This window comes from Dioscorea cayenensis, chromosome 12 (assembly GCF_009730915.1).
Source record: "Dioscorea cayenensis subsp. rotundata cultivar TDr96_F1 chromosome 12, TDr96_F1_v2_PseudoChromosome.rev07_lg8_w22 25.fasta, whole genome shotgun sequence".
NCBI classification, from domain to species: domain Eukaryota; kingdom Viridiplantae; phylum Streptophyta; class Magnoliopsida; order Dioscoreales; family Dioscoreaceae; genus Dioscorea; species Dioscorea cayenensis.
The window spans coordinates 21076234-21089163 of NC_052482.1; the positions used below are offsets into that span (position 1 = coordinate 21076234).

The 12930-nt window shown below is 34.2% G+C and overlaps 1 protein-coding gene across 2 annotated transcripts in view; it reads right to left on the minus strand.

Annotated features, from left to right (window-relative positions):
- The window catches only part of LOC120273729 (ferredoxin--NADP reductase, root isozyme, chloroplastic-like), a 55144-nt gene extending 43432 nt beyond the window's left edge, over positions 1-11712 (minus strand). Inside the window, exons 1-6 of one of the 2 annotated variants that reach the window (XM_039280433.1) lie at positions 11579-11712; positions 11386-11461; positions 10898-11236; positions 10651-10804; positions 10088-10325; positions 9220-9649 (exon numbers count right to left, since the gene is read on the minus strand). In XM_039280433.1, coding sequence (XP_039136367.1) covers positions 9421-9649; positions 10088-10325; positions 10651-10804; positions 10898-11236; positions 11386-11461; positions 11579-11589 — 1047 coding nt within the window. In that variant the 5' untranslated portion in view covers positions 11590-11712 and the 3' untranslated portion in view covers positions 9220-9420. Of the gene's footprint in view, positions 1-9219; positions 9650-10087; positions 10326-10650; positions 10805-10897; positions 11237-11385; positions 11462-11578 lie in introns of those variants that run through there. The other variant, XM_039280434.1, reaches the window with a different exon arrangement.
- Positions 11713-12930: the final 1218 nt, after the last annotated feature.

The following is a 12930-nucleotide window of genomic DNA, read 5'->3' on the forward strand; positions in this document are numbered from 1 at the left end:
ATGAAGGAGGGACTCAACAATTATTTAATTTGGTGCAAAATGTTCATATGCTCCAGTACTCCTTCACTCCTCTATAGACTATAGCAATTGAACATGTGCATTTCATCAAACGACACTGGATAAGGCTCAATGGATGGTACCACAGGCCTACGTGCCCATCATGCACTCCCACGTCACATGGTCATCTTTGCCATCCTACTCGGTGAATTGAACTATGAAAACCTAGGTAGGCGTGGTTCGTCTCATCATATAATCAGCTTTTAGATGAAATTAAATTCAAATAATATATTTGTTTTTCATTTAGCAGAATATGTGTTCATGCATGAGTGACCGACTGATGATGTGTCAGTCACAAGAGCTACCAACACGGTTTTTTTTTTTTTAATAACTGTGACATTGAGTGATGCTTAGGATGTTTTTTTATTTGATTTAGTAGACAAGACAACTGTCAGAAATGTATCACGCGTCCTCGTCCCCAAGTGGAATTTAACCCCTGGTACTTACTAATATAGTGTGAATGACCATGTATATATATACACTAAGACTCCAGGGCAAAAAGTCATGATCCTGTTAGCAAGTCAGGACTCAGGAGGTTAATTTCTCACACACGTTTGATTATGGGTCTCACACACATAATGTTATGTTATGTTGGTTTTTTTTTTATTTTAGAAAATTAGATTTCTATATTTAAATTTTTAATAATTTTTATTATTTTAAAACTATATTTTACGTATACTTGAATTTTAATATGATTTATATCCTTTAGATTAAGATTTATTTTTAAAAAATAATTTATTGCATTATAAACTCACTGCAATGGGCGATTATCTGCAATTAATAATTTATTGTATTTTTACTCACTGTAATTAATGGTCATTGTGAATGACAGAATCTGACCAGATGGCACTACATTTTAATAATTTCTAGTAATTTAAAAATATTGTAAATGATTTTTTTTTAATAAGATAAAAAAGTTATTAACTTTGATCAATGTTGTGAAAAAGAATTGATCCCTCAACATCTCATTTGGCAAGAGCAATTAATACAATATAGTTATATGTACACTCTATGATCATATATATCTATGAAAAGAAAGGAAAAGAAAAGGAAAGGAAAGCAAAACCCTGAACATATAACTTGAAGATAATTAATAAGGGCAACCCAGTCACAAAAATCATCAATTTATGTGGTGCGAAATGCTCATAATTAATCATATGCCCCACCCTTCACGTGACATTCTCTTGCAATTGAACATGTGAGAGATTTCAACATAAGACAATTGATGGAGAATGCATGCATTCATGGACACATGACACCTCGTGCCAATAATGTCCCCATTATGCACTCCCACGTCATAGGGTCCACTTTGCCATCCATCCAACTGCCACGCATGGGTTTTCTTGGCAAGTATAAATTAATCGAAATATGTAAACGTAGGTCTCATGATATAAAATTTTAAATGAAATTAAATTCAAATAATTACATTTTGCCTTCATGTAATATATTGGGTTGTCATTGGTCGTTACATAATTGGTCCCTGCTTCCTAATTTTGTTTTGCACCACGAAACACAGACTCAGACAAAGACAGAGCGCTACAAGACTTCCTATAACTTTATTGATATTGCTCGTGATATTTTACTACCTTGTTGAGGGTAAAGAAAGGCATGAACCGGTTAATCAGACCCATTGGGTTCAACCCGCAGGCTAACCTGTAACCGGCCCGATCAATAACGGTGGTGAGGTCTTGAGTTCAATTCATATTGGCCACCATTATTTATTTACTTATTTTGAAAATCAAATATAAATTTTAAAAATTTTAAAAATGTTTAAAATAATTTCAAATAAATTGCAATAATTAAAAACTTTTATTATTATTAATTTATTTTTATTAAATTTTTATTATTAAATGTTTTGATAATGTTTTCAAAATCTAATATTAGTAAATGTAAGATTAAATTAAATCACTTTAAAAATCATAGATTTGATTAAAAGGAACCATGAGATTGTAGAAATTGAAGAAATTGTTTTTTATACGAAATTTATTTCTCTATAAAAAAATTAAATATATATATAATAAATTTTAAAAATAAAATTATAATGTTTATTATACCGTTGTTTAATATTATGTCACAATGACTATTTTTATTATAATTTAATTTTCTTTCATTAAAATATATTGTTAACCAGAAGATTTATAAAAATTTATAATTAAAAGATTTTTTTAAAAATTTTGTTGGACTAAAAAGTGTTTTATTAATTTAACAAAATTTAAATTAATTCTTTCTTACTAAATACATTAGAGAATATTATAATTTTAAGTTAATAATATGTTTAAAAATACACAAGATTTTAAACATTTCATTAAAAAAATGCATAAAAATATTGTAGAAAGGATTATGGTTTGAAATTAACATTTAGACTATTGCACACCATTGAAATTATTTTGACTTGTATTATAATATCTTTCTATATAAATAATTTGGTATAAATTTTATTGATTTTGAATAATACTAATAATGGAAGTAAATAATGTTTGGTAATATTTTCATCACAAAAATTTATGGCTCAGTTGGTTAGAGCTTCTTTACACGTGCAAGGGGTCTTGGGTTTTAAAACCCATGTTAGTGAAATTTTTTTAGAGAATATATATATATAAAGAGTTAACCCACCTATTTGACAGAGCCCATCCCAACTGGATGAAACAGAATGACCCGCTGGGTCATCAGTTGAGAAAACTCAACCCGTACCTGGATCAACTACAATGCAGACCAGACCACACTCCTTGGTAGGGATGGGCACGGGTCGGGGTGGGGACGGGGAGTATCTCCCCACTCACTCCCCTATCTCGGGCGGGGATTCCCCATCCCCGCCCCGGTTGGGGAATCGGGGAGGAGGATGCCCCCACTCCCCGCCCCACGAGGACGGGGATCCTTGCCCCATGCCCATCCCTACTCCATGGTCAACTAATCACGCGGGATTTATTTGGCGGGTTTCAGGCTAGGCCAGACAAAAAATCGTCCCATGTCCCGAGCTGGGTTCTTTTATATATAATATATACCCCTCAAATTCACACTCAATCTCATTTTAAATATCCATTTAAATTTTCAAGCAAAACGTAAGCAAAATAATGGTGTAGAATAATACATTTAAATATATTGATAAAATTAAATTTAAAAATTAGTATTTAAATTAAGTATGTGAAGTGTCAACAAGTAACATAAAATATAGAACAAGTGGACACTGAAACGGAAGAAGTAATATTTTAAATTAGAAAAAATAATAATATATCCTATTACCTAAATACAACTAACTTTGCTATCAAATTTCAGTATATATTCCCAAAAGTTTTTTTTTAAAAAAAAATTATACTTTTTAATCCAACTAACATTAATTCATTATTAAATCTAAAAAGAAAAAAGGCTGAAAAGTAGTATGTGGGGTATGTGGGGTTTTGAGTAAATTTTTTACTAGGTCAATAACTTTAGTTCATTTTCACTTTGATCACCGAACTTTAATTTGTATCAATTTGATCACTCAATTTTAATTTGATTTCACAGGACAATAAATCAAGGATTTCAACCTCCAATTGATTACATGGTTATGAAACTAAAAAAAATCAAAAATAAAATAATATAAATAATTTTTATATATAATTACTTACGATGGTTGTGCCATAAAGAAATAGTCATCAAACCCACACAACACTTGGGTTCTTATGTTTATTAGCATATATTATTATGTTAGTATAAAACAAAAAACCCTGAATTGACAGGATCCAGTCAAATGAACATGAGCAAAGACAAACCAGAGGGAAGATTTCTTCAATCAAGCAAAGAGAAGAATCCATTAACCTGGCTCTGATACCATGAAGACATAAAGAGACAGAGGCATGAAGACAGAGAAACAGAGACTAGGGATTTCATATTAGCATTTCTAAGAAAAAAGAATACAGCGGAGTGTGATTTTGTAGAAATATCAGCAATGTGGAGAGAAGAAAGAACAAATGGCAATGTGATGGTGCCAATCTGTAGATGATGGCGAGTGATATGACAATCAATCTCGATATGCTTGGTGCGCTCATGAAAAACTGAATTACTTGCAATCTGAATAGCACTCTGATTATCACAATATAGCGGAGTAGGGTGACAAAGAGAGTACCCTTATCAGCAAGCAACCAGCGTAGCCAAACAATTTCATAGGTAGTCGAGGCCATGGCACGATACTTAGCTTCTATAGAAGATCAAGAGATGACATCTTGTTTCTTGCTCTTCCACGAAATAAGTGAGTCACCGAGAAAAATACAAAATCCAGAAGTCGACTTGCGATCCGTAGGATCACTAGCCCAATCAGCATCAGAGTAAGCACACAGCTCTAACAATGACATAGAAGGAAACAAGAGGCTCTGAAATTGAGTGCCCCGAAGATACCTGAGAATACGAAGCATGACAGCCCAATGAACTGTAGTAGGGGCAGTGATAAACTGACTAACCACTTGAACATCATGCGCAATGTTAGGGCGAGTCACAGTAAGATAAAGCAAGCTGCCAACAACAGTACAATAAAGACTGGAATCTGCCAAAGGAGTACCATCCGACCGAGAGTATCTAGCATTAGTCTCAATGGGAGTATCAATGGTCCAGCTATCAGTGAGTCGAGCACGCTCAAACATATCAGCTATATACTTTGATTGAGATAAAATATTGGCTTTCGAAGAATAGGTAACCTCAATTCCCAAAAAATAACGTAGCATACCCAGGTCTTTCATAGCAAAGCAACATGCCAATTCAGACTTCAAAGAGCTAATTCCATCACAATCATCACCAATATTAATCATGTCATCAACATACAAGGATAATATAATACGACTTGCTATTGTACACTTGACAAATAACGCCGAATCATGGTGACTAGGAAGAAAGCCAAGCGAAGTGATCACAGTGGAAAACTCCTCAAATCAGGCACATGGTGCTTGTTTGAGACTGTAAAGAGCTTTACAAAGCCTGCAAACTTCACCTAACTGATGTGCAACACCAGGAGGAGGCGTCATATAAACTTCTTCATGAAGATCACCATTTAAAAAACATTCTTGACATCCATCTGAGATATTCTCCATCGGTAAATGGAAGCAACAACAATCAGAGTATGAATAGTCATCATTTTAGCAACATGAGCAAAAGTTTCTTCATAGTCCATGCCATAATCTTGGGAGTAGCCTTCAGCAACAAGTCGGGCCTCGTACCGTTCAATGGATCCGTCGGATTTGGTTTTAATCTTGTACACCCAACGAGAACCAATGGCATGTTTTCTGGGCGGTAGTAGAACCAAATCCAATGTATGAGTCTGGTGTAGAGCAGTAAGATCCTCATCCATAGCAGTCTGCCAAAGAGGATCACGAACTACCTCTCTGTAGGATGAAGGCTCAGAAAGATGATGAATAGATGCAACAAAAGAAGCAAAAGAGACAGAATAGGATGAATACTCAAAGTCAGGTAGTTTAGTGGACTTACGGATACGAGTGGACTGACGTAGAGTAGGATTATCCGCAATCTTATCTGGTAACTGGGTGGTCGTAGGAGCAGGGATATGAGAGGTGGATGTCTCATGAACCAAAGTATCAGACAGAGCTTCAATGGGGTCGGTATCGAAGGGATCAATACGAACAAGATCTGATTGTGTCAGATGATGTGAACTAGCAGGAACCGAAAAGAAGGGTATTTGCTCTAAAAACACAACATGACGCGAGACATACAATTTTTGACTAACTGGATCAAAACAACGATAGCCCTTTTGACCAACACCATAACCCAAAAAGACACACAAAGCTGATCGAGGAGACAATTTACTACGCTCAACATGAGGTCGTAGAACAAAACAAGTATAACCAAAGACATGCAATGAGTAATAATTAGGTGAATGACCATACAACTTCTCAAAAGGAGACAAACCTGAATTATAAGAGATTGGAATTCTGTTGATCACATGAGTAGCGGTAAGGACCGCTTCCCCCCAAAACACACTAGGAACCTAGGTTGGCAACAAGAATGAACGAGTTGTTTTGACCAGATGGCGATATCTCTTTTCGGCAACACCGTTTTGTTGAGGAGTGTCTGTACACGAGGTTTGGTGGAAAGTCCCATCAGAACAAAGTAGTTGAGAAAATTCGTTAGAAGTGTATTCACCCTCCCCCCAAATCACAGCGAAAGCATTTAATGACAGATGAGTGTTGGGTCTTCACAAGGGCTCGAAAGTTACTAAATATGGTAAGAAAATCATACCTACGTTTCATAAAATAAACCCAAGTATAATGAGTGAAATCATCAATAAACGAAACATAATATCTAGAACCCCCTTTGGTGAGTACCGAAGAGGGTCCCCATACATCAGAATGCACAAGATCAAACGGTGCAAGGAAAAGAGAAATACTTTGATAAAAAGGCAAGGCTAAAAATTTAGCCAATTTACAACCACTACAATCAGAAATATCATGACTGCCCAAATGACCTAAAGCTCCAGTAGAAGCTAAAAACTTTAAACGAGACGCGAAAACATGACCCAAACGAGAATGCCAAAGATAGAAATCAGAGGATGTACGACTCAAACGAAAAGATGACAAATCCACACTTGAGGCAGCAACATCTGATACTTTGAGCTCATCCAATATGTCCCTACGGCCTGTCCTAATCACCGTCTGAGAGCGCGGGTCCTGAACACAACAATTGGTAGAAGTAAAAAGAACTAAGAGACCAGAATCACATAATTGACCAACAGATGCGAGATTTAAAGTTAGACTAGGAATATGGCATACATCTAAGAGAGATAAACAGGATGTGCGGACATCACCAACGCCGGCTAATTGCATTGAGGTACTATTGGCAGTCATGACAGACAAAGATGGGGCAGAATTAACAGACACAAAGGAATCAATATCATGAGACATATGATGAGAAGCTCCTGAATCCAAGATCCATAACGAAGAGGATGCACCTGAGATACCACATAAAGACAAATCTTTTTGTGAGAAGACCGATATGGCATAAGGCTGAGAAGCAAGGTATTGCTAAAACTGCTCAACCATATAGGGATCCAAAGAGGGGGCAATAACTGCATTGTTGGACAAAGGTGGATGATGCGTCCATGGAGCAATCTGCGGCGGGTGTTGTTGTTGCGGTGGTTGTTGTTATTGTTGTTGAAGTTTGCCTTTACTCAGCAGTTTTGGACACTGAGCCTTCCAATGACCCTTCTGCTTGCAGAAAGCACATTCATCCTGAGAGACTTTAGTAGATGTTCTGTTTTGGTTGCCAGGTGGAGACTGGTGTGGGGCAGGAAAGACAGATGGAGTCGTAGGTGTGACAGACCCCTTATCTAACTTAGACTTGAGACGAATTTCTTCTGCTAGCAGTTCATTAACCACGGAATCAACAGATGGAAAAGGAGAACGATGTAGAATTGTCCCACACAATCCCTCGAAATCATTCCGAAGGGCCATCAGAAACTGTACCAGACGTTGTTCTTCTCTGCGAGCAATATACGGGTCAAATCCTCGTAGCGCTGTAGACTTAGTAAGAGCCAATTGATCCCAGAGATTAGACATGGGAGAATAGAACTCTTTGATACTCATATCATTATGTTGAAGTGCGCGAATATTTGTCTCTAACTGATATTGCTTGGCAAAAATAGACTGTGTGTACAATCTAGCCAGATGATCCCAAACCTCTTTTGCCGTCTCGTACTTAGCCAATTGAACACTAATGGGGTGGATAACCGAATTGTTGATCCACGTGATAATCTTCGAATTATCAGCCTCCCAAGTGTCAACGAAGGCCGCATAATCGGTTTCCTTGCCGTCTGTAGGTTTAACCTGCACACCTGTAACATAGCTCCACATAGATTTTCCAATTAAAAAATTCTTCATAACATAACTCCAATATCTGTAGTTTTTATCATCCAACTGAACACTAATCGACTGAAGCGAATCATCCTTACGACTAGCCATGATGAAAAAGACACAAATATGAAATCCCCAAATCAATAGAAATAAAAAAAAACAGAAAACCCTGAATTGATAGGATCCAGTCAAACGAACGGGAGCAAATACAAATCAAAGGGAAGATTTCTTTAATCAAGCAAAGAGAAGAATCCATTAACCTGGCTCTGATACCAAGAAGACATAAAGAGACGGAGACATAAAGACAGAGAAACAGAGGCTAGAGATTTCATATTAGCACTTCTAAGAAAAAAATAATACACATAAGGGGTTTTTATATAGCTACTAACATAATAATTTATGCTAATATATCCTTATATACTAACATAATAATATATGCTAATAATGTTGTATTTATTTAACGCTGACAATGAAATACATGGTTGTGCGGTTTATTGATTTTGGGTTTTTTTTTACGTAGGGTGTTTATATTTTTGTCAATATATATATAAATAGTGCTTTTTAATAGCTACAAGGAAAAATACTACTCTCTATTTTTTAATCTATTATTTAAAATTATTTAATATCAAGAAATATAAATGGTTCTTTTTAACCATTTTGCCCTACTGATTAAAAACTGCGGCTGCACTTCATGATTAGCCTGATATGCTAGAAGTGAGTAAAATTGGGATATGCAGATTTAAATTTACATCTTATCAGCCAAACAAATATATCAAATTTATAATTTTTAAAAAAAATTAAAATCTTATATTATTCACTGCATCACAAAAATAATAAAAAGTTTTATCAATTCTAAATAATACATAATAAAAATCAAATATTTTCGAAAGTATCAATCGTCTCATGAAACTAGAGAGAAGACACTGGCAATGAAGACTAAAATAGAGGAATTAAAAGAAAAAATAATATACTCTAAAGGGATTTTACTTTTAACAATTTTAAAATTTTAATTCATTATATATATATATATACATATATGACTCTTAAATCTATTAGTTTAGGGATTTGGATTTTATTTAATCCTTGTAAAATTTAATTTATTAATATATATATAACTCTTAAAAGATTAGATTATAAATTTGGATTTTTTACTTTTAGTCCAAACAAAATTTGAATTCATCAATATATATATATATATATATATATATATATAAATATATTAAAAACCGGATTGGATTTGGATACGCATTTTTTATCTTTTCTACACCCGGATCCTATCCGATTTTCATCCTAAACATCCGGATGGGATACCCACAAAATTCGGATTTAAAAATTAGATACTGAATCTATCATCAGATCATGTTTTATTGCTCACCCCTAATACCAAGTTATTAATATTATGACAAGACTTTACAAATCAGGCTGATGTAGATGGCATTTATTATTTAAACGATATTAGATAAAAAGACATTAATAATAATCAATGTCACTGCCACCAATTTTAACATAAAACCATTGGATTGAAGTTATCTAGCTAGTAAACTTCAACACGCCAGTGATTAGTGTTCTGCAGCTCTCTTAGCATATCATCCCAAACCACACCTCTCTCCTGAGCAATCTTGGCGAATGTTGCCTTAATTCCAGGTAGTGTGGTACTTGATCCAGATATATATATATATGCACCAGTTTCCAAAAGTTTGAAAATTTCATCACCGCTTCCGTAGATGCTATCATCCACAGAGTTATTCAAGGCCCTCTGATATCTGCAGCATTTCAGTCATCATTAATATTTGCAAATGATTAATTAGTATTATTTATATGTTGTTTTCACTCATGTCTGTGAATTAAAAAAATCAATTACAATTACATGATAATATCAAATTTATAAACATATTATATAATTTTTCAAATATTATTCTTATTAAAAATCCATCAATATTCCATTAATTTCTTTCTTTATTTCAATTATTATTTTTAATTATCTCTCCCTCTCAAAATGGTGTTATACTTTTCCTAAAAAAATATTTTCTCCCTTTGAAAGTGAAAAAAAATACATTAAACAGTAATAATTAATTTTTTAAAAAAAATCGTTTAATTTTTCAAGGTTTTAAACCGACATTTAAAAAAAATAAAAAATTATCTTCTTAAAAACACATAAATAGGACTGAAAGGAGTATTAATAAGTTTTTTTTCTTAAGTACCTGAAGCGATTAATATGGTTGTTTTGGATTTGAGTGAATTCCTTGTCGTAAAGAAGGCTGTTATAGTTGTCAGCCCCGGAGATCAACCAGACATGGTCAGTATTTCCTAGAAGTATAGATGAGAATATATGCTGGATGTTGCTACGGAAAGGAGCAACACCAGTTGCTGATGCAACCATAATATGTTTAGAATTCATTTCCCTTCTTTCTGTGAATACCATTTGTCCACCGAAAGGACCTGTAATAAAAACGCATGACAAAATTTAACCAATTTTGTCACAAGTAATTAAAAGAGTTGTGAAAATTTAAAGTGGGAAAGATTTGAGACAAAGACATAATCAAATATATTGGTTAGAAAAAAACACACACACAATTTTAACAAATTAAGTTCCCACATCATGCACCACTTTCATAATCTATATAGCGCACACATGAATTAATTGAATGCTTTTATTGTTGGCGTTGATAATATTTAGATTATATATCTCCGTCAAATTAAATTTAAAACAATTAAAGTCTTGTAATTAAATATAAAGTTAATTTAGAATAATTTATTTTCAAACCTGAAATTTCAACTGTGTCTCCAGCTTTAACATTACAGAGGTAGTTACTGACACTGTCTGGCAACAGTTCGGCACGACGAACGCATAGACTGAGTGTCTTGTCATCAAAAGTATCTCCACGGCTACATGATGCAATCGAGAAATAGCGTTTGATCTGCAGGAATAATATTTAATTAGTAGAGAAAAACACTAAAAATTAAATCACAAAATGTGAAAATGCATGCACTTAAACATGCTCGATCCCCACCGATTGAAAATGTACTAAAAGATATTGGCCTTCCTTGAACTTAAAACTGCCACCGTGATCAAGCACAATATGGCAGACCTCTCCGAGGCCGCCTTTGGGGCCAACAAGAGTCTCCACTGAGACAACTGTTGTGTAAAGCTTCTCAACTTCCACAGGTACTTCTGATCTAACTTCCGCAGCTTCTAAAGGGATGACTGCAGCATTCAGTTTTGTAGCTCGGAGTCCAGACATGCGGATAACATTGTGGTTATAATTGGAGTATTGCTGTTTTTCTTTCCTCAAAGATAAACAGGGCAGGGACGTCGGCGCATTGTTTCTGAAGCTCAGATTACTGAAAATCTGCATAACAAGAATATGAATGAGCTACAACTGCGGTAATAATCTTGCCTTCCGAGTTCATAATACACATACACACGCAGAAAAAGTTACAACAAAATATAAGAAACAGACAGAATTATTTATATAGGGCTTAATCAAGATATGATCACCAGTGAAGCAGAGCGATTAAACCCTAAACTCTTCCCAGGGAGCATCTGCGCATGCATGACACTGCAAAGATTAGCCCTGCAATCAATTAACACAACCAAAACCTTAGCTTGACACGCATAAATATATATATATTTATAACCAACCACACATGTCTGAATAATATATACAAAGGATGTTAGTGAAAATAGATACTTGAGAGCCATTTTGGAGTTTCAACAACACAAAGTGAAAACCTCAGACAACAGTATGAAGAGTGAAGAAGAATGACTCGAAACCCTAAACATATATAGAATAGGAATGAGGGGAACTCGGTCATAAAGATCTTCAATTACGTGGTGCAAAATGCTCACGTGCCCCACCACACTTCTTACTGATAAGAATGCCTAGAACTTTTGAGTGTTAATCAATGCAATTGCAAAATACTTGCCCAGTTAGCTGTCTTGTACCTCTTTAACATCAATGCCGGATAAAACAGTTGAGTGTGAGTACATATGACACGTATCTTGTGAACATATAAAGCATTAGACGATTTTTTTTTAAAAAAATAAAACAAAATGAATTAACCAACCACCCAATAGCTAAGAGGTAAGTCGTTTAGCTCTCATGAGTAGGGGTGAGCAAAACCGGGTACCCAACCCGGTTTTAAAACCGGATCAGTCATCCCGGGTTTTTCGGATTGCAAAAAGCTGACCGCTTCGAGCCCGGTTTAAACGGATACTAAAAAAATCGGGATCTCGGTTTAAATCGGATCGGATATCGGATATCCGGATCCAAATTAAGTTTCATCTACTCCATGGATTTTTTTATATAACATCAACATTCATAAAAAAACAAATATGAAACTCTGTAAACTTTATAAAGAGGATTAAAAGCCTACATTATTCTCCCCACAAAAAAATTCAAAAAAATAATAAAGAGTTTCACCGATCTTAGACATAAAGATTTGAAATTTTTTTCCTTTTACTTTTAACCCTATAAGAGTTTAAATTTATTAATATGTATATATATAATAATGTAACTATATAAGTAACTCTTTAAGTATTTAAACAAGGGATTTTAATTTTTTTTTCTACTTACGTCCTTGTAAAATTTTAAATTTATTAATATATATATATAATAAATTTAAATTTTATATGGTCTAAAAAGTAAAAAAAAAAATATATCTTAGAGGGTTTAAATGAGGGATTTGGAAAATTTAAACTAAAGGGTTTAAATGAGGGATTTGGATTTTTTTTTCTTTTTTACTTTTTAAACCATATAAAATTTAAATTTATTATATCTAATTATATATCTATATCTAATTTTATATATATATAAATGAATATATTAAAAACCGGATCGGATTCGGATACCCGGTTTTTAATTTCTCCCGACCCGTATCTGATCCGGTTTTCACCTTAAAAATTCGGACCGGGTACCCGACCCTATTTTTCGGATTTGGTACCCAAAAATTTCGGGTAAAAAAACCGGATATCGGATCGGATCATCGAATCCGGATTTTTTTGCTCACCCCTACTCATGAGGGAGATTGAGACTTTGACTTT